Source organism: Amphichorda felina (genome assembly GCF_050947745.1).
Source record: "Amphichorda felina strain 45539 chromosome Unknown scaffold_8, whole genome shotgun sequence".
In the NCBI taxonomy this organism is placed as follows: Eukaryota; Fungi; Ascomycota; class Sordariomycetes; order Hypocreales; family Bionectriaceae; genus Amphichorda; species Amphichorda felina.
In genome coordinates this window covers 2488115-2513095 of record NW_028145042.1, presented here as the reverse complement: position 1 = coordinate 2513095, position 24981 = coordinate 2488115, and the positions used below count along the sequence as shown (strand labels likewise).

At 53.3% G+C, this 24981-nt stretch overlaps 7 protein-coding genes across 7 annotated transcripts; 2 read left to right on the top strand and 5 right to left on the bottom strand.

Moving 5' to 3' along the window:
• Positions 1–407: 407 nt before the first annotated feature.
• Positions 408–2514, bottom strand: ACO1O0_008456 (uncharacterized protein; the record flags this gene model as incomplete). The annotated part of the gene is made up of 6 exons (XM_083197820.1): positions 408–653; positions 715–766; positions 824–1399; positions 1605–1717; positions 1784–2385; positions 2466–2514. The coding sequence occupies 6 exons, from the start codon at positions 2512–2514 to the stop codon at positions 408–410; spliced, it is 1638 nt and encodes a 545-aa protein (XP_083047288.1).
• Positions 2515–5245: 2731 nt separating this feature from the next.
• ACO1O0_008455 (type I polyketide synthase) lies at positions 5246–12652 on the top strand (the record flags this gene model as incomplete). Its single annotated transcript, XM_083197819.1, has 6 exons — positions 5246–5420; positions 5483–6619; positions 6678–7393; positions 7461–9100; positions 9169–11752; positions 11810–12652. 6 exons carry the CDS (start codon positions 5246–5248, stop codon positions 12650–12652), a joined length of 7095 nt encoding a protein of 2364 aa, XP_083047287.1.
• Positions 12653–13900: 1248 nt separating this feature from the next.
• ACO1O0_008454 (DUF3425 domain-containing protein) lies at positions 13901–14713 on the bottom strand (the record flags this gene model as incomplete). Its single annotated transcript, XM_083197818.1, has 1 exon — positions 13901–14713. One exon carries the CDS (start codon positions 14711–14713, stop codon positions 13901–13903), a length of 813 nt encoding a protein of 270 aa, XP_083047286.1.
• Positions 14714–15632: 919 nt separating this feature from the next.
• ACO1O0_008453 (uncharacterized protein) lies at positions 15633–16657 on the top strand (the record flags this gene model as incomplete). Its single annotated transcript, XM_083197817.1, has 2 exons — positions 15633–15706; positions 15769–16657. The coding sequence occupies 2 exons, from the start codon at positions 15633–15635 to the stop codon at positions 16655–16657; spliced, it is 963 nt and encodes a 320-aa protein (XP_083047285.1).
• Positions 16658–17298: 641 nt separating this feature from the next.
• On the bottom strand, positions 17299–18556 carry ACO1O0_008452 (uncharacterized protein; the record flags this gene model as incomplete). Its single annotated transcript, XM_083197816.1, has 2 exons — positions 17299–18124; positions 18183–18556. The coding sequence occupies 2 exons, from the start codon at positions 18554–18556 to the stop codon at positions 17299–17301; spliced, it is 1200 nt and encodes a 399-aa protein (XP_083047284.1).
• Positions 18557–19654: 1098 nt separating this feature from the next.
• Positions 19655–20413, bottom strand: ACO1O0_008451 (uncharacterized protein; the record flags this gene model as incomplete). Its single annotated transcript, XM_083197815.1, has 1 exon — positions 19655–20413. One exon carries the CDS (start codon positions 20411–20413, stop codon positions 19655–19657), a length of 759 nt encoding a protein of 252 aa, XP_083047283.1.
• A 1438-nt stretch (positions 20414–21851) lies between these two features.
• On the bottom strand, positions 21852–24210 carry ACO1O0_008450 (GMC family oxidoreductase; the record flags this gene model as incomplete). The annotated part of the gene is made up of 8 exons (XM_083197814.1): positions 21852–21898; positions 21956–22087; positions 22150–22584; positions 22642–22795; positions 22861–22971; positions 23022–23571; positions 23728–23993; positions 24055–24210. The coding sequence occupies 8 exons, from the start codon at positions 24208–24210 to the stop codon at positions 21852–21854; spliced, it is 1851 nt and encodes a 616-aa protein (XP_083047282.1).
• Positions 24211–24981: the final 771 nt, after the last annotated feature.

Sequence of the window (24981 nt, the reverse complement as noted above, 5' to 3'; positions counted from 1 at the left end):
ATTTCTTCCACGGCGAGGGGTCTAGGAGTTACAAACCACTTAAAAGCATAAGGTCCCGCCTTTATTTTATCTTGTGGATTTCCAGGTCTAGGGTAGGGTATGTTCTGATGAGTTGGTTGAACCTCCCGGTGTCACTATGCACATGTAAACGCATTCGAACTTCATCATCTAGGCCTTTACCATATACTTGTGTAATATTATCGAAATGAGTGAAGGTAGACATTGATAGATTGGACTAAGGGACAACGGAAAGAAATAATATCGAAACATCAAGCACGCAATGTCGATATTCTAGTTAGGTAGTAGTCTTCGTACATGGATCACAAGTAAGTCATTCTGGTATCAAAACATAGTCCCAAAATAACTGGAATTAAAACCAATAACTATAAGGCCCGCAAAAACTGCATTCAATATCTCGTCCCATTCATGTGCTTGCCGTTTCCGTTCACGTACTTGCCATTTTCATTTACGTACTTACCATTCCCATTCATGGGCTTGCCGTTACCATTTACCTGGCGTTTGTCCTCAACTGCTAAAAATTCATCTATGAGACCACGCCAATCGCTGGGACGGTACGTAGAGAACATCTCGGTAATCATGTTAGATTTGCGGTTCGTGTTGATACCAAGATCGCGTGCCAGAGTATCGATGTACTATATTTAAATGAGTTAGCGAAGGTTATAGTGCAAACACTACATGTATCATTAGACTCACCGACAGATAGTCGTACATGTAGTATGCGTGCTTGCGGCCTTGCTCTAGGTATCTGATCCCAAATTGTCAGAGAAAGTTCAAGGGCTCATTGATGAGGGGAGAAACTTACCGGCGACGAGTCCAAGCGTTTGATATGGCCACTTCTTTCATCATGTCTGCTTGGTCGGGGACAGGCAGCCTTCCAAGCATAAAAGCCACCCCCCAAAGGGCCTGCAGCTCCGCCACGAGAGGTGTGAAGACGCTGTGAATCTGTCCGGGGAAAAAGACAGACCGATCGCCCTCGGCGGCCATTCCCGGGGAGATCATGCGTCGATAGAGACGCCAGGGCTTCATGGTTGATGCTGCGTTTACTGTGTTCGGGGAGTGCTTGAGTAGTGGAAGCTTCTCTAGCACCAACATGTCGGCCAAGGCGTCGAGGTTCTTCCACTCCTGGCCCTGGTCTGCGGCTGAGGGAAGCCCGTACGTGACGCGAGTGGCCTCGTCGAACAGGCCTAAGTTGTCGGTCCAGCCAGTGCATAAGACCACACCATCGGTTTCGAGGACCTGCTCGTTCTTCAGAAGGACCTTGTCGCCGTCGAAGAATTCCTCAATCTCGGTTCGGTGCACGGTGAGTCCACCGGAGTGAATTGTCTGCCAGAAATCCGGGGCCGAGGCAAGACCGAGGCCCGCGTTTGCCCAGAAGATGCTATCGTTATGATCCAGTTAGTATTAATTCTCCAAGTGAGGGAATGGACTAGGTAACTTGCCCGTAGCCGTCGGGGATTGGCCTCAGCTTCTCCCAATTGTCATTTTCATGATAACCCGCCCCCCTTTCAGCCATCCAAGCCACGGATCTCCAGAACGCCCAAGTCAGGCAGTTTCCGACCGTGGTTCTCTGTAGAAAGTTATACCAGTATCCGGAGGTGTTCATAATAGCGGGGCTGAACGAGGCCATGGCCCTCGTCGCCATGACGTCCACAGTATTCAGAACGCCCATCAACCTTGGCGGCATTATGGCGAGAGGCTAAGGTAGTAAGAACATTGGTTAGTACCTTGAATTTCAATTGAATGTAAAGGTCCTTTTGCTTACTCCAGAGCCATTCTCGCGAATAATCCAGTCGACTTGCTTCCCTGCCTTGATCAGCATGAAAGCGGTGTCGTACGCAGACTTGGCGGCACCGAGAACCGTCACTCGCTGCACCTTTGGTCCAGTGAGATGCGAGATGACCTTTGCCAGCTCTGAAGAATGGACAATTGGTTTGTCAAACTCCTTTTGCGGAAAATCAGGCATGTACGGGTCACTGGTGACACCCGTTGCCGCAATTAGCTTTGCCCCTGAAACTTGAGAGGCTCCATCATTGAGCGTCAGAACCCATTTCCCCCCGAGCTTCTCTGCTTTTGTTACTCTCTGTTGGAGTCGGATACGTCTGACGAGATCATGATCCTCGGCAAACGACTGGAGATAATCGTGGATTGTCTGGGCTGAGATGTACCGGTCCGGGCTCAGCCCCGTCTGCTTCATGGGGTAGAAGCTGTACTCAAAAAGCCCGTGGCCGACCTGAGCAAACAGATCCGGGTAGATGCGCTCGGTACTCCAGACTCCGCCAATTGTTTTCCCGTCATCGACTATGAGAAGATTCGTTTCCGGTTCCAATTTGAGATACGTGTAGGCTGCAATGAGACCATACCAGCCTGTAATGGGGTCAGCATTACAGCATTGGAGAGACGGCAGATCGACAAGGCGACCAGATGCAAGCAAGCAATTCCCGTACCTGCGCCTATAATCAACACATCGTACTCCTCTTCGTTTTCGTTCTGCATTTTTGCCAGCTTGCACTCAACGATCTAGTGAATTGGTTCAATGTTACTTTGAGTGCTTAGGTAATACAAGTTGAGCCTGCCGGTGCGCGGGGAATGTGAATATGCAGATAATTATTTCCCTTAACAGAGTGTTTACAACTCTGGTTCCCGTGGTTCACACGTTGATTATCGTGCCATTGTCCTGAGCTCGGTGGCTGTGCCCGGGCTACAATATGGCTCGGGCCGGCATCCCGGCGCCGGGTGGGTATCGTATGTCCGGCAAAAGTGGGGCCACTAGATGATTCCGTCCTCGGCTTTGAGTCGCCGACTCCTTGTCCCCATGGCTTCGACTGCTGTGAGTCGCCAGCCCAGAAATGCACAGGGCTGAGGCTGCTGATACTGATAGACGGGGGAATCTCACCGAAATATAAGTCGTTGGCTCGACCTTTTATGCGACAGTGGGGCAGAATACCTCACAGGTGGCTTACGGCAGTTAAAGACATACCGATTAATATCATTTGTGGTTTTTGCATGGGTGCCTGGGTAGACAAATTCATCTAGGTTTTTGTCTGTCTAGTTAGCTTTGCAAAGTCTAGCAATGGCTTCCACGACGATCAGCAGAATGAATCGCCTCCAAACCTTCGAGAGAGGGTTCCTCGTTTTAGGCGCCATTGGCTTCACACTTCTCTGGCCGGTGATGCTCTACAATGGCACCATCGTTGCACTTCTTCAAGCTGCGTGGAACGGCGTTTACCGAGATGGCCAACCCCTCTTGACAAGATATACATATTTTCCGCCCTTGGACTTTATGATTTCTATTCTCGTTGCTTTCTTCGACGATCAGATCAGCGGGACCGACGATGGGGCGTGGTTTCTCATGCTGGACTTGGTTGCCACACTCCAGGCGGCAAGTTTGTGGGTGCTGGTAGAAGCTAGCCGGATAGGCCAGAGAAAACGGCCATTGGAACTGTATGTAGACCTAAGTCTTTCGCGTGCCCCTGATCTTCAGCAAGCTAACGCTGCGTCATGGTAGATTCTTCGTCTGGCCACTTCTCTGGAATATGTTCGGTACGGCTGCGATTCTGCCAATCTATCTTTACCTGCACACGAAATACACCGAGTTCGAAACATTCAACCCAACCATCTCTACAACTCGACCGAGAACCCTCATGGTTGTCTCCCTATTGGCGGTTTCCATCCCCGCCGCAATTCTGCTCTCCGCGTATAGTTTTGCCAGCGAATTTACTCGGCACACCATCATAGCTGGTTTTGAGCTGTCGCCTCTGTTGCTTGGGGCACTGGTGGCTATCTTTTCATCCACAGAATCGAAAGCTCCTCGAACCAGCGGGGACCGCATTCGACACTTATACATATTCGGTGGATTGGCGAGCGGAGGTGCCCACCTTTACACTCTGGCAATTACACTGCTGTCCCAAAACGAAAGCACCAATTTTGGGAGGGTTTTCATACCCTCTCTATCAAGTGTCACTTCAGGAAGCGTGGACAACATCCACGATGGTGCACTTCTGTTTCTGCAGTATGATTGGATTGTGGTCAACATCACCTGCGCGGCGTGGGTCTATTTACTGTTAGACTCTCGCCAGGTCCTCCTCGGGGTGAGGGGATGGGCGACCCGCGGCTTTTTGACCCTAGTTTCAACACTGCTCCTAGGACCGGGTGCGACTGTATCTTGTGCATTATATCTGCGCGAGGAAAAGTTTTTGGTTCAGTATAAACAGGCATACAGACGCTGAGTGCTTTATGGCCTCTGCAGGTAGTCTTTCATAGGGCCTATTTTTTATGCTACTGGATATGTTCGCTTAGATGATTTCGCTGCAAACCAAATCTAGTTAGTCTAGTTAACGTAGAGGAACTTTGAGGCGTAAAAATACAGTTTTCATAGTCTTATATTCACGAGCAGTTTTGGATATTTTGAATATTACCACAAGTAGTCCATTTAGTCTCACTTGGATCGTGATCATGTAAAAATGTGCAAAGTACAGCATTTTGCCTTCATTGTCTGTGCTCAGTTTGAGATATCATTACTACCACGTAAGCATCTCTGCTTATCCTGCTATGGCATGTGCAGGAATGCGAAATTCCACGCCATCTAGGAAGTCAAAATAGAAAGGTGGATTTCGTCAGGGGCAAACTAGACCGCTCTGACATCTCTGTTTACACAAAGCCGTTGGGATGCCCGATAGGAGTAGGTTCCGTCAGCCGGCGTGTATACGCCGATGGGGCTGAAACAAAAGACGCAGCAACGAGGCCGCCTGCATAGCTATGACTTTTTCGATAGCTACGTTTTCTCCGACCTGCCAAGCCAATAATGCATGGAGCTCGGTCCGGGTGACCAGCGGCCGCAGCAAACTTACCTATCGGGCAGTCTAACCGGCAAACCACCCTGGCGGGATGATACGGGATGGGTGGAGTTCGGAATGCCTTCTATCATATCATGAGCGACTGGACTGTACATCCGAGCCTATTCCTAATCTGTCACTATCATAGACGGGTCTCTCTGTAGGTCACATAGCATAGTCATGAGTCATGATTAACCATACAATGTCCCCTAGGTTGCCACCCCTGCAACGTCGAGATAAGTACATGTAACCGGTTGATAGAGACTAATATCTATGCTCAAAAACTCTTTTACTCGTTGGGATCCCGTCTTTTGTAGCGATTTCTCAATATCATTATAGCACTGCACCACACTTCGGGAGCCGTGATCTTAGACGAACACACACTAGTCACCATGCCCGGCCTTACTCGAAGCTCTTCTTCCTCTGGGCGCACTCCTAGCGAGGGGAGTACCTCAACGACGGAAAATGTCATTGTAGATGACAGGTTTTATGCTGCCCTTGACTTTGATGGTTATGCGGAGAAGCCCCTCAGCGAGCAGCTGGAGCCCATAGCTGTTGTTGGAATGGGTATGTAACTTTGGACTGTTTCATTCTCTACAGTGGTATGATTGCTGACTGGTATGTGACAGGATGCCGCCTCCCTGGAAGCGTTTCGTCTCCGGCCCAATTCTGGGATATGATGATGGAGAAGCGGACGGCTCCTCACTCCAAAGTGCCCTCTTCGCGCTTTAACATCGATGCCCATCTTCACCCTAACAATGAGCGCCCGGGCTCCTTCAATGTCCCAGGAGGCTACTTCCTGGACGGCGACCTCCACGAGTTTGACCCCAGTCTGTTTAATATCTCTCCTGTCGAGGCCATGTGGATGGACCCCCAGCAGCGGAAACTCCTTGAGGTGGTCTACGAGTCATTTGAATCTGCTGGTATCACCCTCAGCCAGATGGAGAACAGCAAGACGGGCGTGTTTGTCGGCAGCTTCACGAGCGACTTCCAGCAGATATCCTTCAAGGAGCCTGACTTCCGTCACAGCTACGCGGCCACGGGCGTGGATCCGGGAATCATCTCAGCGCGCATCAGCCACGTCTTTAATCTCTACGGGCCGAGCCTCGCCCTCAACACGGCCTGCTCGTCCTCGGTCTACGCGCTGCACCAGGCTTGCAATGCGCTCCGCAATAAGGAATGTAGCGGTGCCATCGCCGCCGGTACCAACTTGGTCTTGACCGTGGACCAGCACATGAACACGGCCAAGCTCGGTGTCTTGTCGCCGGATTCGACCTGCCACACTTTTGACGCCTCGGCCAACGGCTACGGAAGAGCCGAGGGTGTAGGCGCCGTCTACCTCAAGCGGCTCAGCGATGCCGTTCGAGACGGCGACCCGATCCGTGCAGTCGTGCGGTCGTCAGCGGTCAACTCCAACGGCAAGGTTCCCAACGTGGGTATCACGCACCCCAACCTGGAGGGCCAGGTGCAGGTTATCAACCACGCGTACCAGCGCGGCGGTGACTTGGACCCCCGTTTAACGGGGTACTTTGAATGCCACGGCACAGGCACACCGATAGGTGACCCCCTCGAGGTCCATGCTGTCGCGCAGGCCATGAACACAAAGGGCGCCGAGGGAATCGAGTCTCTGTGGATCGGTGCCGTCAAGCCCAATGTTGGCCACAGCGAGGCAGCCAGTGGTCTTTCGGCACTTATCAAGGCCGTGCTGGCCGTAGAGAATGGCATCATCCCGCCAGTTCGGGGTATCACAAAGCTGAATGCTAGCAGTAAGTACCGTCAACATGGTGAATGATGAGACAGAAGTCCAACTAACAATATCAATAGTCGACTGGGATAATTGGCATGTCAAGGTCCCCGTCGAGCCGCAACTCTTCCCAGCCCATCTTCCCGTTCGACGAGTCAGCGTCAACAGCTTCGGATACGGCGGTACCAACGGCCACTTTATTGTCGAAGGCGTCGAGTCTCTTGTGCCTGGATACTCACACGGTCAGAAGAGGGTCAAGGGCAGCGACCGTGGCGTCTTCAACCAGAAGAGACCCTACCTTCTGCCCTTCAGCGCGCACGACAAGCCCACCCTACTGCGCAACATTGACGCCTACTCAAAGGTGGTCGGCGACTACAACCTCCTCGACTTGTCCTATACGCTCGCCAACCGCCGATCGCGCCTAGCCAGCCGCGGCTTCGTTGTGAGCAGCCCTAACGGCGTCACCGAGGCGTTTAGCAACGTCACCGAGAACTTCAGCTTCGCCGACAAGAAGAAGACGCCCTCCATCGGATTCGTCTTCACGGGTCAGGGCGCCCAGTGGGCACGCATGGGAAGCGAGCTCATGGCCTACTACCCCAGCTTCCTCAACACCATCCGCAGGCTGGACCAGGTCCTCGGCGACCTGCCCAATGGGCCTGAGTGGACGCTGGAGGACATCCTGCAGGAGGACGCTGCCGGTTCAAAGGTGAACGATGCTGAGTTTTCCCAGCCCTCGTGTACCGCCATCCAGGTTGCGTTGGTGGACCTGCTCGAGTCTTGGGGAATTACGCCAGCGGTAAGTAATATCAAGCCCCGTATCTATATCAACTCTAGTCTACGTGATATTAATACTCCATTTGTAGGTCACCGTGGGTCACTCCTCGGGCGAGATTGGCGCCGCCTATGCTGCAGGCCTGGTCAGCTTCAATGAGGCCATCATCGCTGCCTACTTCAGAGGTAAGGTCGTCTCGAGCATCAACACCAACGGCGCCATGATGGCCGTGGGACTCGGCGCCGAAGCCGTGCAGCCCTACCTCGCCGGCTACGAGCGGCAAGTCGTGGTCGCATGCCACAACTCCCCAGCCTTGGTGACGCTGAGTGGCGATGCCGATGCCCTCAATGCCGTCAAGGAGAGTCTGGACAAGGACAAGGTCTTTGCCCGGACCGTCAAGACGGGCGGCAAGGCCTACCACTCGTTCCACATGAAGCCTGCGGCTGCCATCTACCACAGCCTGATGCAGGAGGCCAGCTCTCATATGATGCATTTCACCCGCAAGGCCACCGATGCTACCATGGTATCCTCTGTCACCACCACGGTTCTGGATTCCTCCATACCACTGGGTGCAGACTACTGGTGTGCCAACCTCGTCAGCCCTGTCAAGTTCAACCAGGCCGTCCAGGAGATTGGATCCAGCGAGGCCTTCAAGAATGCCGACCTTGTCTTTGTCGAAATTGGTCCTCATTCTGCGCTCAAGGGACCCGTGAAGCAGATCTGCCGCGAACACAAGTTTGACAAGACCAGCTACCTGCCCACCATTGAGCGTGGAGGCAACTCGGCTAGCCAGCTGCTGAACCTTGCCGGCCAGCTCTTCCTTAGGAACTTTGACCTCGACTACGAGCGCGTCACTGCCATTGAGCAGACATCGCCCGCAGGCAAGATCCAGATCAAGCAGGGAAGTCTGCTGGTCGACCTGCCGACCTATCAGTGGAACTACTCCAAGGACCTGTGGGCTGAGCCTCGCCAGTCAAGGGAGCACCGTAATCCCCAGTACCCTCGCCACGATGTGCTGGGAAGCCGTATGCCGGGAGGATCCAAGAACGAGCCCACGTGGAGGAACTGCCTGCGCCAGATCGACCTACCGTGGCTGAAGCATCACTCCCTGGGCGGCGAAGCCGTGTTCCCGGCTGCCGGCTACTTTGGCATGGCCATCGAGGCTGTCACCCAGATGAACGAGACCAGCTCTACCCCCGTGGAGGTAACGGGCTACACCCTCCGTGACATTGCTATCAAGGCAGCCCTGGTCATCCCCGACGACAACGACGGCATCGAGACGCTGTTTAGCCTGCAGCCCAGCGTCCACGCCGACTGGTGGGAGTTCAATGTGTCTTCCTGGAGCCAGGACGGCCATTGGAACAGTCACATGACGGGCACCGTGGGCATCAACGCGCGTGCCCCAGGCCAGACGCCTCGCGAGACGCCGGCCATGACGCAGCGAGCCACGGGCAAGGCCTGGAACCAGGCTCTCAAGGCTGTGGGCTTTGACTACGGGCCGTCGTTCCAGGATATGGACAACATCCGCACTGATGGAAAGCTGTTCCACGCCGCTTCGTCCTCGGTCGTCAAGAAGACGTCGGGGCTGGTCGAGGGCGAGTCGCGCTATGTCATGCATCCGGCTACAATTGACTCGTGTCTACAGCTCATCATCGTGTCCATTCACGCTGGTAAGATGGAAGACATGACTTGCGGTTCTGTTCCTATTCAGGTTGATGAGGTTTCGCTGTGGTAGGTTGTTCCTCTTCCATGCCCCCCTTTCTCGCACAGAATACATGTACTGACAAGCTCCGTTCTAGGCCACCGACAGAAGCTCAGCTGCAGAACTCCGAGGCAAAGGCCTACTCCTGGACCGATGAGCGTGGTGTTCGATTGACCGTAAATGGAACGCAGCTGGTGGGCAGCGACGGCCAGCTGTTGCTGTCCGTAGAGGGCATGCGCTGTGTTGCCTACGAGGCAGCCGTTCCGCAGAGCCGAGGAGTCGCCCTTAAGGAGCAGCCGTTCATGAAGATGGACTGGAACGTGGACATTGACACGCTCACACCAGAGAGCCCTCTCAAGTCTGTTGGCGTGGCGGATCTCGTGGCCATGGCTGCCTGGAAGAGGCCCGGCACCAAGGTCTTGGAGTTTGGCGCCTTGAATACTCCGGCTGCTGTGTGCAAAGCTACGGAACTGGTCAACTACACCGCAACTGCGGCCTCGACGCCTGAGTTTGAAGCCCTCCAGGAGACCCTTGCCGGCTTTGATCATGCGACTGCTCTGCAGGTTGATACTTCGCTGGAGCTGGAGACACAGGGGCTCAAGCCAGGCCAGTTTGATCTGATCATCCCGCGCACTCTGATCGATGGTTCTAAGCTTGCCTCGCTGCTCAGCCCAGGAGGTCGCATCGTGGCCAATCAATCCACCTGTGCCTCGCTCGGAGAGGGCTTCTCTGTCTTGAACTTGTCCAACGGCCTCGCCATTGCCACAGCTGTGGAAGAGCAGAAGACCAACGGCACCAACGGTGTCCACGGGCGGTCCATCACCATTGTCTACCGCAACAAGCCGACCGAGATCCCCTGCAAGCTGGTCAAGGCCGTCAACAGTCTCGGATTCTCGCGCCTCGCCCGACTGGCCGACGCCAATATCGCCACCTCAGAGCACGTGGTCGTTGCGTGCGATCTCGAGGGGCCGCTCCTCCTGATGCTGGAGTCCAGTGAGCTTACCGGACTTCAGAACATTGTCTCCAACGCCTCCTCGGTGACATGGGTTACTGCAGGCGGGCTTATGCGGGGTGCCACGCCGGAGCAGGCCATGGCGTCTGGTGTCGCTCGCTCGGTGACATCAGAGATGGCCTCGCTTGATTTCACTACGCTGGATCTGGACCTGAGCAGCACGACGACGGACATCGCCATCACTGAGATTGTCAATGCCCTGGACCGCCAGATCTACCATGCCAAGGACAAGGAGTCAGAGTACTGCGTCGCTAATGGGCTGGTGTACATCAGCCGGCTAGTGCCTGACACGACGCTTAACCAGGAGTACGGGCCGCAGAACTCTACTCCCAAGGCTGTGCCGTTCAAGTCATCTGACACATTGGTGGGCACGGCTAAGGGAGGAAATTTGAAATTCTCATACGACGAACGTGCCGACCGGGTCATTGGAGCCGACCAAGTCCGAGTCCAGGTCACCCTGTCTGATCTGAACAAGGAGGATGTTCTCGTCATGGAGGGTGCTGACTCTCTCACCACCTTCTCCCATGAGATCTACGGAACTGTCGTCCAGAAGGGGGCCAATGTGAAGGACCTTAATGTGGGCGACCGCGTCTTCGGTTTTAGTGCTGATAAGCTGGCCACCTTCCAGACTGTCTCGGCGAGCATGGTGCAGAAGGCTGAACAGGGCGATGTCCCAGAGGAGCTTGTGACGCTGCCGCTCGCCTATGCTACCGCACTCCATGGGCTGAATACCCTCGCGAGGGTCGAGGAAGGCGAAATTGTCTTAATCCTCCACGGAACCGGAGATGCTGGTGCCGCCGCCATCGCCGTCAGCAAGCAAGCCAAGACACAGGCTTTTGTCGCCGTGCGCTCGGTTGAGGAGGCTGCCAAGGTGGCTGCGGCATTTGACCTGCCCATTGGCAACGTTATCCCCCAACTCGACACGGGTCTGATGACTGCTTTAAAGGAGCAAACTGGAGGCCGCGCTGCCGATGTCGTCTTCAGCTCGGCGTACTCATCCCCGACCGTCGCGCACGAGTGCTGGAGGCAGATCGCAGCGTTTGGTCGCTTCATCGACATCGGGCGCAAGACGGGCCTGAAGCGCAGCGCTGTCGACTCAGTCCCAACTAACCGTGGAGCAAGCTACCTGGCTTTTGACATTCTCGACTTGTACAAGCACAAGGAGCGTCTTCTGTCCGAGTACCTTTCCACTGCAACATCGCTCTACCGGAAGAATCTTGCCCCTGCCATTGGTCCCATCGAGAAGAGAAACATCGCAGAGTTCGACAAGGCCGTCACGGGCTTCAGCGACGACTTTGCGACCAAGAAGACCGTCATCGAGTACGCTGAGAGTACTGATGGTCTGGTGCTGCCCGTTATGCCTCGCCGTTCCAAGCTCACCTTTGCTGCCGACGCTACATACTTCCTGGTGGGCTGCCTGGGTGGCCTGGGTCGCAGTCTGACTGCATGGATGGCTGAGCGCGGTGCCAAGCGGTTTGCCTTCATGTCCCGATCTGGCCTCAGCAACGAGCAGACGGCCGCTTGGATTCGCGGTCTGGAGGCCGGGGGCATTACCTGCCAGATCATCAAGGGCGACGCTTCCAACAAGAGCGATGTCGATGCAGCCATCCAGAGCATCCCGTCTGAGTACCCCATCAAGGGCGTTGTCCATGCCGCCATGGTTTTGCGGGTATGTTGAATCCAAGTTCATGTTCCAGTGAGGTACACAGATGCTAACGATTCCTAGGATGGACTCTTCCACTCCATGACCTTCGACAACTGGAAGACATCCATCGCGCCCAAGGTGGTCGCCGCCATCAACCTGCACCAGGCCTTCGCGCAGACCGACCTGGACTTCCTCGTCTTCACCAGCTCCACCTCGGGTATCCTGGGCACACCGGGCCAGGCCAACTACGCAGCCGGCAACAGCTTCCTCGACAACCTGGCTCGGCACCGCCTCTCCAACGGCCAGCGCGCCTCCTCGCTCGTCCTGCCCATGGTTCAGAGTGTGGGCGTCGTGGCCGAGAACCCGGAGATCGAGGCTGCGCTCCGCCGCAAGGGCATCTACGGCATCAACGAGACGCATCTGCTCGAGTCCCTCGAGGCCGCCATCGCCACGCAGGCCACGGCAACACCGGCCGACCACGTCGTCGTCGGCATGGACCCCAGCAAGCTCAAGGAGTCGCTCGCGGGCAGCGACGTCACCGACAGCTTCTGGACCGAGGACGCGCGCTTCAAGGGCGTGCTGCAGGCCATCAACTCGAGTGAGTCGTCCGGCAGCGGCGCCGGCGCCGGCTTCACCATCCTCAAGGCCATCCAGGAGGCCGATTCAGTGCAGGTAGGCGTCGGCCTGGTCTCGGAGCACTTCACCACCAAGCTAGGACGACTGCTGATGCTGGAGGCGGACGTCTTTGAGCCCGAGGTGCTCCCCATCGTCGAGTACGGCCTGGACAGCATGATTGGCGCTGAGCTGCGCAACTGGATCTTCAAGGAGTATGGCCTGGACATTCCGTTCCAGCAGCTTCTTGGGCCGGCTATGACGATTGCCAAGTTTGCAGCTGTTGTTTGCGCTCACCATGGCCTAGAATGATTTTTTATAACTGTTTTCGACGTTATTATGGTATTAGTTTTAGAAACAGTTCTTGCTCTAGATAGAAGTTTCCTATTTTTAATATTATATTTTAGAAAACCATTCCAAGTGTCTGTTTGACATGATTCGAACCTGGGAAATGTATCAAGTTTGGCGACTGTGCTGATCCATCAACCTAGGTGTTCAGAGAGCTAAAGTACCTAAATTAATGAACGCGTTGCTCGTCTTATGCCCATCGAGTACATAAGTTAATCAACAAGCAAGAGATCAAGGAAAAGGAAGAGGGGATTCAAAGATAGGACTCTCCGACTACTCGATAGTGAGCATCGCTAGGTGGCGGCGTGATTACGCTGGGTGAATGAAGCCAAATTTATGGGCAGGAGGTCTCAGAGATAACATGGTATCTATCTAGAGCAGATCCGAGACAGACTGGCATGCCACCAAAAGAGCCGGAAATAAAACTCATAATTATAGTACGACGAGTAGAAAAACGGCTATGGCCAATATATATGATTTACACTGTGTATAAAGTGCCTTAAAATACTATACTTGGTTATAAATGTTGGATAAGACAGTAAGCTACTGTCTGTAAAGGATTCAATTATATATGTGTATGAGAGAACGGTAGAGGGTGCTCACTTGGGTAGGGGTTCAGGGGATTATTCGTGGGGGTGTCCGTGTATTAGTATAACTTCATAATCATGTCGCAAACATAGTGAGTAGAAGGACGCGGATATCACAACGGATCTCTTATCTACAGAGGGACGGATTTGTCACTGTACTAATACAAAGAAGCAAGAAAAGGAACCCCTGCTCATACCTTAGCTCTCTATGTTTACGTGGGGTGTCCGAGTATATGAGCCCTATTGGCCATGTGCTTAACAGGAAGCAGTATATTCCGTAGGCTCGAAGCGTGTCTACGGGGTTACAATCACGCACGTTAACTGAGGCTATCGAAGGGCGTGGTTCCAACGTCTTGTTAAAGTGTTCTTGAGATATGGGATAGACAGACGGTGATACCACGTTCTTCCAGTCCAACCGATCCTCTGCTTTCTTATACAGCGAAGACTACATTTTGAACCGTCCAATGAGGTCCCCAGTTACTACGGATTGACCAAGAGCTTGCAGTACCAGACATATGGGCTAAAAGGATTGGTGGACTATTCCTGGTCTAATAATACTACCCAATGACACAGACATCCAGCTCAGCCGACGACGAAGAAAGAAGAAGGTGGACAAGACAAAATGTCACACAGTTGCATGCGGCGTGCAGTCCCCATCAACCAATGGGTCCTCGCCCCTTTCCATCCGCCAGCGATTCGTTGCCTCCAGCGCCCCCGGTAGCCCGTTGAACAACCAACCCCATTTCTCCAGGAACCCTTCCGTCATCTCCCAGCCCGTGATGTCCCAGGGCGGCGACCACGCGACGATGCCGCGGCGCTCGATCTCGTCGTCGGGAAAGCCCTCGTACAGCCCGCCGATGCAGTCTGCCCACAGGTCGTCCTCGTCAAAGGTGCCGGCGGCCCGAATCAGACGGTCTCGGCCAACGGGGCACGGGAACAGGTCGATCCAATCGCCGTGGGGCACCGTCTGCTGGAGAGTGGTGGGTAGTAGTGCTGAAGGTAGCAGTTCGGCCTTGGCAGGGTAGGGTACCACGTGGGTGATCTCCTCATCGCAGTCGAGCGGCGTGACGAGGATGCCTGAGATTAGACTGCGGTTGACGGCCAGGGCCCGGAGAGCGTTGTACTGCAGCAGCGTGATGAGGTGGTCCGGGCAGAGGGGGAATACAATGCTACACTGCTGTCTTCTATGTTTATCTAGCAGCAAGGGATGTCTCGCGCTGTAGAGTTGCTTGACACGAGATTCTGGGACGATGGAGAGTGACTGCTGCTGAATGTCCCAGCATTCCACCAGCGCTTCTGATTTGATCAGTGCCCCGTTTGTGGCATCCGATTCTTCGGCTTTCTTTGCTAGAGCTTTGCGTCTTCCTACTTGACTGTTGGTCTCGATGATTGGACACACACCTGGATCGGACTGGTTCCGAGTCCTGATCTGGACCATGGTGAAAGTAAGGCCTCACTTACGGTATGCCCTAGTGTTCAGTCTAGTCTGTGCCCGTCTGCGTGCCGCGGCACCTTTGGTCCCAGTCCAGTCGTCTTCCCTGCTCAACGCCTGTACGAGCACGGAAATGAGCAAGTCGCGTCGTCTCGGTGACTGAAAGAGGACTGGTACATACCTCAGCCAATTGTGGCATCAGCACGAGCTGTATGCGCGGAGCTGTTAGTTCTACAGGCTGAAGTGTACTGGCCATGGTGGACGTTGGAGTTGCGGTGACGATGGAGTTTGGGGGGATGAATGATGCAGGTTTCAAGTTCGCCACGCCGCCAACGACAGTTTATGCAGCCTGCTCACAGCGACACAGAGTCACAATGGCGTCGGGCTTCCTATCCGTACTCCGTACTCGTATTCCGGACCAGAGGCGCAGTCAAGCAGAAGCAGGGGGTGAGTGGCCACCAATACTGTGTCTGACTTGGGTCTAGCGTCATGCAACCTGCTCACACATGGACCAGGACTTGATTGACAAACCCCAGTTGCCCAACGGCATGACTTCCCGAGGGGTGGCCAAATCAGACACCGGCCGTGTAGACACCGGCCGTGTGCTCGAGATCCGGCAGTGAGCCACAAGCTTTAAGCAGCTGGCTCACCCGCATTCCGAACTATCCTATTGGTCCATCTCCTCGATATCTCGAAGGCGAATGTGACCAACAGTCATGGCCAGGCAGCTTGCGGCGATATCTAAAGGCCGGGCCAACGACCGAGACGAGAGCTTCTCAGAAATTGTTCCATTAGAGTAGTATAAAGACCGTACCAGTATCTCAATTTCGGTGTAGCTTTTCGTATCATCGCAAAAAATAGAACTCAATCCAAGACGTTGAATTATCCGAGTATTACTCCCACACGCATTGACTCGTTTTCCAAGATGACTTTCCATCCGGACACACTGCCCGACCTCAAGGGCAAAGTCTACATCGTCACGGGTGGAAATTCCGGCATGTAAGACCGAACCTTTTCCCTCCCACCACGAAACCCAAATCGCTAATCTTGCCAAACCACAGAGGCTACTACACCGTGTCCCACCTAGCAGGACATGGCGCGCACGTCTACATGTGCGCCCGATCTCTAGAGAAGGGCAAAGCGGCCATCGCCAGCATCACGAAGACGCACCCCTCAGCCAACATCGATCTCCTCCAGATGGACCTCATGGATCTTGCCAGCGTCGTCGCCGCCGCCAAGCGCTTCCTCACCCTCGAGACATCCCTGCACGGCCTGGTCAACAACGCAGGCATCATGGCCACGCCCTTCGAGATGACCAAGGACGGCCACGAAGCCCAGTGGCAGACCAACTACCTCGCGCACTACATCTTCACCGAGCACCTGCGCCCCCTGATGCTGCAGACGTCTAAGGCGCTCCCCGCCGGCAGCGTGCGCATCGTCAACCTGAGCTCGTCGGGCCACATGGGCGCACCCAAGGGCGGCATCAACTTTCAGGACCTGACCATCAAGGACGGCACCGTCTGGGCGCGGTACTCGCAGAGCAAGCTGGCCAACATCCTGCACACAAAGAGCCTGCACAAGACGTACGGCCCCGGCTCGCCCAGCGCCAAGAACGGGCAGGGCGAGATCTGGGTCTCGGCCGTGCATCCGGGGCTAGTGGAGACGAACCTCGCCACGTCGGTCGACAGCTCGGGGGGCGGCATGTCGAGTGTCATCTCCGTCTTCCGCCTGTTTGGAATGATTTGGCCTGCCGACAAGGGCTCGTATACCAGTTTGTTCTGCGTGGCGAGCCAGGATTTCAAGGCCGAGCAGAGCGGCGGCTATTATGAGATCTTCCGCCGCTTTGGTGAGCCCTTTTGGCAGAGCGGCCCGGCCAAAGATGCGAAGCTTGCAGAGAGATTGGCTGAGTGGACTGCGGAGGCTATGGGAAGGGAAGGGTGGCTTCAGTGATGGCGTGAACTGATTGTCGATCTCTTGCTATTTTATTATAGATTCTCATTTTTGTCATCGATCCATGTATATACCCATCTAATTTGGATTTATTATTTGCAAGTATAGAGAGCATCCATAGCTTTATGCCCACTGATTATTGACTTGATGAAATGTATTCAACAACGTCAGAGTTAACGACCGACATAGCTCACTTTCCGCTCTGAGTCTGCCTAGTGGCGATTACCTCTCTATTCGCTCGTCTCCATCATATGATAGCCCTATCTAAATTCTAGGTAGATTCTGGCAAGTATGCTACTATTGTTATTATGTCTTTTCAAGTATAGTTAGTAATCAAGAAGTAGATACGTTCCCCTAACACGATGACGGTGCAGCTTGCATGAATTCTTTTTGTCGACACATGTAATAGATTCCACGTCGTCCACGATACCGATGATAATTCGCATGACCTAGTCCGTATGAAATATCCCTCTCGCAATCTTAGCATCTTGGCGTTTTCATCCTTTATCCCCCACGGGCCCATGATGTGCCTATTCGCGTAAACATCTGCAGCCCCGACGCACTGGTGTCGTACCAACAAATACCAATGACCGCAGCGCAGTCTCTGTACGGAGACTTGAAATCCTGTCACCATATCCAGCTCACACCTTCTGCTTTCCACGAGAAGCCTCCTCCTGAGCAGCAGCCTTCTCACGAGAGGACTGCAACTCATCCCTCCGCCACAAAAACAAGGCCGCAGCACCACCCGGGCCCAAGAGACTCAAGCCAGCAATCACTTCCAAGCTGCGCCACAGCGCTTGGCCCCAAGTCTTGATGGCCAGCTCCGGGTCCTGCTGGTAGGACTTCAGAACCCAAAGCCACATGGCGGAGAAACCGACCCACTGGTCGCGCTTCATGAAGTTGAATATTCCGGCACCGATAGTGTGCACGGGGGGGTTCGTGGGGAGCAGCAGGTTCAGGGGGTGGAATAGCTCGGGGATGCCCGGTGCGAAGACCCCCGGGAACACCAGGGAGGCCAGCGAGGTAACGACGGCTCCGGTGTGCATGAAGGTGGCGATGACAATGGCGAAGACGTAGGCTGGTCGCTTTGCGCGCATGTAAGCATCATGGAGATCCGTGGGCGCGGCGCTGCTGCAGAAGGTTGCATCCAACCAAGTAAAGCTGTAATTCAACAACACCACCCAGGTCGGGTAGAAGATGGTGAAGGCGACTGCATTCTGCTGTGCCGTGTAGGAGATGACATCGGGGGATGGGAGACCGGTGTACAGGAAGGGGACCATCAAGCCCAGAAAGATGGAAAGGGGCAGGTAGCGTATCTGACGGATCGTGTCCAGGACTGTTGAACGTGACTCGGTGCTAACACCCGTAGTACGGGCCGTCGGGCTAGACTGATAGTGCAGGATAGCGTAGACTGGCATGAAGCAAGCTATCGTGAGGTTATGGGTGATATACAGCCACATCATAGCCCTAGCAGTATTAAGTCAGTCTGAATGCACACGATGCACGAAATATTGAGAATTCTCACTTGGCAACAACGAGCCCCTTGTTTCCGAGTCGCTTGCCCTCAAGACACATCATAGTCCATAGTGCGGTGACTTGTCCGAAAAAGTACAGACCCTCTATAATTGTTGCGGGGTGGCTTCCATCGAGTGCTTCCCAGAAGAAAACGATCATGAAGACAATCCAGTAATCAATCGGGGGAATGCCGGTGAACCGGGTCTTGACAACCGCATCGGTGCCCGTAAGTACGGGGACGTCGGCATTGAAGATATCAAGCATGCGTCCCACTGAGCCGTCCAAGACGTTGAGGCCCCATGTTGCATAGCAGCCATACGCCGCTAGGATAAGCTGTAAGATGATAATAGGGTCCGAGAGCAAGGATTTCTTGGGAGACGCCATGGTGCGGGATACAGCCATGTCAATTTGAAAAGCGTCTAGGGTAACTGGACACGGCGGCGTAAATGTACTGCTGAATAATGGAGAGATTTGTCGGCTGCGAGATACTGAATCAACGGTGGCTATATGTCGAATTAAAACTTTACTTTAAAATCTCCTGGTTTCATTTTGCCTTGCTTATTATTTCACATTTGCTTCATATGCTTACAACAACGCTGTCGACCCCATTGCCCGACGGGTTAACGCTAGGACGGGATACGATCCCATGTTCTGGGTACTGGAGGTATAGCGCGGACCGAGTGACCGAGTGACTGAGCGACGCTTGAGACGACCTGAACTTGGACAAGTGTCTGCGTGCAGAGCAGCGGCAGCTGTGCTCTCCCCTCGGGCTTGGCATGCCAGGCTCTGCCCGTCTGCCCCCGGCGGCTAATATCAATATTCACACCCGGATGTAGATGTAAAATTATCAGCAGCCAAGTGACGGCCCATCTCATTTACCGCCATCAGCAATTGCTGGTTCACTCTGCAGGGAATCAATTGTCCAGGCCACCTAAGGCACCAACCAACCTTTCAACAAGAACCAAGGAGTCAGCAGTAGCATAGAACTTAACGAGATACGAATACGCCTAAGTGTCTAGACTGAGTCGGCCTATAAAACATGTCATAATAATATAGCTAAAATATTATTACTGTTATTATTACTGCTATTATTACTGTTATTATTACTGCTATTATTACTGTTATTATTACTGTTATTATTACTGTTATTACTGTTATTATGTATAGAGGTATAACAACTAATCATGGTATCAGAGGTAGAAGACGTGAAATCGCACCGATCTTCCCGCGAGACCAAGAGGTCACATGCAACCTACCTATAAGAGCGATCCATAGTGTCCATGCCTTATGCCCTTCAGAGATCAATACAGTCACTATACGCCCCCCCAACTGTGATATCCTCGCTGTACCGTAAGCACTCGTCTCTTTCATACACCTTTGCGCGTCTAAATGATTGTATTGGGTCTCCTCCAGGAAACTGGGCGGGGATTAGTCTATTAGTGATTTTGCCACTGAAACGCAAATCTAGTCGAATGTTTGTTCCTACAAAGCATTACACATCCCCATCTCCGGCGGCGTATAATATGCGTACCAAACCTCGGGGTTTTCTAGCAAAATATAGAGCTCAGATGCAACCGCGCTCGCCCTCACCTTCATCCAGTCCTCAGGAGAATCCGTCCAGGCCTGAGCAAGACCAACATAGCCATTCCATAACCCTTCGCCGTCGACCTTGAGAAAGAATTCATATCTTGAGCCCCGCGACCCTTGCACGTTATCCATATCGTAATCGGGTAAATTCTCGTCACGTGCCCAGGCTTGGAAGCGGCTCCGCAGCTCCTCCACCGAGGCGCCCTCGAGCGCGGGGTCTTCGACGAAGATAAACTCCATGGTATCCGCGATGCCAGGCGAGTCCGACTTAGCGATAGACTCGCGCATTCCCCTCTGGATACGGCGCTTAAGATCATCCCAGGCACCCTCGAACTCTTTAGCGTAGGAGCACCGGTAGATAACCCAGCCCCATCTATCGCCTGCGTTGATCCACTGGATCTTTGTCTCGGGCGAGAGCTTTTCCCAGTCCTCCCCTTGAGGTTCCTGCGGGGCGGGCCGCGCTGACGAGGACATGAAGGATCTCCCGAATACGGGTATCTGTGGCTGCGGTCGTAGCGAGTGAGTTGTAAAGGGGGTGGCGGTGGGTAGTCGATGAGTGACGGGTCGGGCTGAGTCTTGCTGACGGAGACTCGGGATCGAAGGCAGCGGGTGGCGGTGGATGATGCTCGGAATAGACCTTGGAGAGTAGCGCATCGGCCTGAGTGCGGGCGAGGCGGACATTGTGATCTGCCTGTGGAATCCACGGGGACGAGTCGCTAGGTTGGCGCGGTCGTTGGAAGCAGATGAGGGCGTTATAAAACGGGGCTGGTGGGCCACTTGCAGGTATAAGTAGAAATAGCGGGTCGGCCGAAGTATCCGCAGCGCTAGCTAAATAAATATCCGTACTTGATCGTTAATTATCCTTGTCGCGGCACCTTACTACACCCTAGTCGCGGAGATCGACGACGAGGTGTCGTATTAACATTCGACTTGTCTTATTGATAGCCAGGTGTCGTATTGAAAGCTACATAGTGTATTGTTGAAGCTGTATTTTAAATCTATATCATACATTTATATAAACTATCTTCTTTCATTTAACTTCCAGCTATACTCTACATTACTACAATCCTCCTTCATATTTATACAACGGTGGTATCCTCTGAACTAGGACCTAACGCCATTGGAAGAAAATCTTACTCCGTTCCGGTCTTATCGGGAGAATGGATGGGACTCCAAGCTATACCAAGTTGCGTTCTACGAGTCGGCGGATTGTGTTGAAAACTTTCTGTATGACACGTGGGCCTATGATGGGGACTATTTTAAGTCTCACACATGTTACGATCTCGTGGATCATGCGTCTGAGTTGGGATCTCCTTTCGATACCACAAGATACGTTAGGGATGGCTTGTCTGGCCAGAACTAAGGCATAAAATGTTATTGGGAATCACAGTAGTGGTAGAAGGGTGAAAGGGATCATGTACCTAGTTATTACACAGTTATGTAATGCAATCGCTATGGTAATGGGTTTTATGGTGGATATGAGGGCAAGACCTAGAGGCGCAGTCAAGAAAAGAGATGTTGAGTGATTTACATACCAGAGGATGACGATCTCGATTGAACTCTCTGTATCTATCAATCATTCCTGCTTATTCCTCCCCCTAGCAAGTTAAGACAAGCAAGTGGACGCCCCCGTCTATAACCAATCACCAATTTCCCCATAGCCCCAAACCCCCGGACAGGCTGTGGGTGGGCCAGCACCCAGTAATCTTTCGCCCGCGAGGAGTAATGAGAGAAGCAATTCGACAGTTCCGAGTACTTTACATTTACCAATTGATGCTACAGGGTTTGTAATATGCTCTTTAAAATTCTACTAATACTATCGATATCCATACGAAGTGCTGTTGCAGCCTTTGTGATTTAGTGTAAAGCAAAAAAATCAATGTTAGGGTTTAAATGTCAACATAATAATATCTCTATGGTTCCTCTTGATTTGACAGTAGCTACTCAAGTATACGCTTGACTAAGCCTAAGTGGAATGCATATATAACGATATGAACAGTGGATTTGCATGAAAATCACCAAACATCACCAAAATTTACCATCAGAGATCAACCAGCCCGGTAAATGACAATTTCCATCGACGCACCAACATTTAGTTTCCCTCTAGGATGGTGTCGGCAATCTTCTCAGCAAACATGTCTACAGAAAGTTAGTCAAAATTTCAAGGTTACAAATACAGAGGCAGTCAAGACTTACAGACGGCCGACATGGGAAGTCCAGCGGGGCAGAACGGGAAGCCGCTCGCATCACCAATACGGACACCGGTGACACCATAAACTCGGCCTCGGGAGTCGATAACGTCGGTCTTCTTGTTGGGGCCCATCTTGCCTGAAAGAAAAACCATAAGCTACGACATCCTTCACTACTCACACAGATTGGGGAGAACTTACAAGTCGAGGACCCGTGGGACATCATGAACATGTTGTTCCGCAGCCACTCAATCATTTGCTTCTTGGTGGTGACAGTGGGCCCGGGCAGAATCTCGCCCAGGTTGACGCTGCTGTCCCAGTTCTTGCCAATCTCGCGGAGGCGCACCATGGTGGCGTAGGCCATCTCGACGTCGGCCTCGTCCTGGAGCCAGTTGGGGCTGATGACGGGTGAGTCAAGCATGCTGCCACTGGAGATGGTCATGTTGCCCTTGGACTTGGGCGAGAGGATGGATGCAGAGATGGCCATGAAGTGCTGGCCCTCGGGGGCGCCCTGGAAGCCCGCGCTCTCCATAGGGATGAACTGAACATCGGGCCAGTCCTCCGGGAACGAGTTGAGCCACTTTTTGGTGGAACGGCTAAGGCTGACGCGGTTGGACACGGTGAACTTGTCGAAGGCTGCGGGAGTGTGTTAGTATGTGGAACGCCTTCTTCATTGCAAAACAGAGCTCTTACCGACGGCCTGACCAGCTCCAATGCCCGATAGGATGCCGGACTGGTCCTTGAGATACAGCTCCAGCTGCTCAGCCACCACCTTAGGGTTTCCGGCGTTGAACTGCGTGTGCGTCTCGACGCTGACGTTGAAGAGCGTGAGGGTGGCGGGCTGGTCCTGTGAGGGTATCAGAAAACACCGTCTTAACTTAGCTCGACACCAAGGAGTGGGATGGAACGCACCCATTCGTTTTGTCCGACGCCTGGAAGGTCGGCAACGACATCGATTCCGTACTTCTTGAGAGTCTTTGCGGGACCAACACCCGAAACCATCAAGAGCTGGGGGGAGCGCCACTGTCAGGATGTTAGCGACGCATACTCGATAACCCATCAACCCAACCTACCACTCCAGCGGTCACGATGACCTCCTTGTTGACCGAGAGATGGTACTTCAGCTCCGTGGACGTAGCAACATTGCTCATGACTTCGACACCGGTGGCCTTCTTATTCTCATCGAAGGTGATGCGAGTGGCTAGAGCATTAGGATAGATCTTGAGCTTTCCGTTGGATCCCCTGGCAGCCATCTGGAGGAAGGAAGACTCAGAGGTGGAGCGGGTGGCAGTGCGCGTGTCGATGGTTGCCTTGGCCGTGCCGTAGCCGAGCAGCTTTCCGGCGTCGAGGTCCTGCAGGCGCTCGAAGCCAGAAGCCTCCATGGCAGCCTCCAGTGAGGGGCCGTACGCTCCCTGGTTGTTACCGTACGACAGCCATAGGGGGCCGCCCTCATCGTCGAAGGCCGTCGGGTCGAAGGTGATGTTCAGGGACGGGTCGATCTTGGTGAAGTCGGGCTCGGCAAAGTGAATGCTCTTCTTGTACGCGGGGTAGACGTTCTCCCACGTCCAGAAGTCGTCGTCGACCTCCTTGGCCCACTTGTCGGTGAAAGTGCCCTCGGTCGCGCTGAGTAGGGGCTCAGTTAGCCATGGCAACATGCTGATTTGCAAGACTGTAAAGATGAACTCTCACCGGTTGAATCCCATGAAGTTGGCAGCAGAGCTATCATTTCATCATTAGAAATCCGTCATTGCTCTAGGCGAGACTGTCGTTGCTGCTCACCTGCCACCAAACGTCTGGCCGGTACTGTAGGAGACCTTGCGGTTGTTGTATCCCGGCTGTGGAACGGTGAACAAACTCCAGGTGGTGGGTGTGGGGGAGTAACCAGTGGGGAGCTCGTAGGTGTTGATATAGTTGTATCCGGGCACTTGGGTACGATTTCCGTCTGTGATCTCGTAGAAGTTACCGGCCTCTAGCACAGCAACAGAATAGCCGCTGAGAGCCAGGCGCGCAGCAATGACATTGCCGGCATTTCCGCCTCCAACGACCTGCCAGTTTAACACGTGGTTAGCACTCTATTATTCATTATGTAATATCGGCTATGCCTACCACGTAGTCATAAGTGTCATTGAATCCGGGACGGCCAAACGAGTTGCCGTAGAGGGACGTGACACCCTGGTCGTTGATCGATGCTCCGATGGTGTCCTCCACTGCATGAACCGCTACAGCGGTAGCAAATAGAGTGTAGCCCAGACTGGCACGCATGATGGACAGAAGGTTCGTTGTTCGTGCAGGCAACGGAGAGTTCCTGTCGTGTTTTGTTTATATGCTCGACCTTTACAATGAGGCCCGGGTGGAAGTCAGCTGGTCCATCTTTGAATCCCTCTCATCCCTTCATATCCTTTTATAAGATTACGGGAATTCTATCTCATGCACCCTGCATCGGATGATCTTACCAGCAAGCCCACGTAAAGGGGTGTTCCTATCCCCATCTTGAAATTTATAATATTATATACTTTCCTCGTCACTAGAACCTGGTGGAAGTCGAAGTAGCTCAACAACATTTGATTCCCGGCGGGCGTACTATTATCATTGGCTTGAAACCCACTAATACATTGCGTACGGCTGACTACCATCATGAAGGGGATAGATCAGGGTTGTCGGTGCATTGCACTCGGGCTAACTCACCGAGCCCGAGCAGCGTCGACCAAGGACGGAAATGTACGGCTTCTTTGCCGAGCACCCCTTTCTGTTAATATCACTCCTGTTTAGCTGCTGGTATTCGAAATATCGATGCCTAGCTTGGCGTTTCTTCTGTCTCTCCCCGGAGTGGTGTCATATCTGTTTTCGGGCGCAGTTGTTGACTCTTGGTGTATACAGGGGTCACTGCAGTATCATAATGCTGGAAAATGGGGGATCATGCAAGGCGCTCACAAACCCCTACAATAATCAACCTCATGGGCATTCGGGTATTACACGGCTGTGATTCTGGAAGACGCTGGGGGGTCATGCAAGCGGCTCACAAACCTTTGCAAC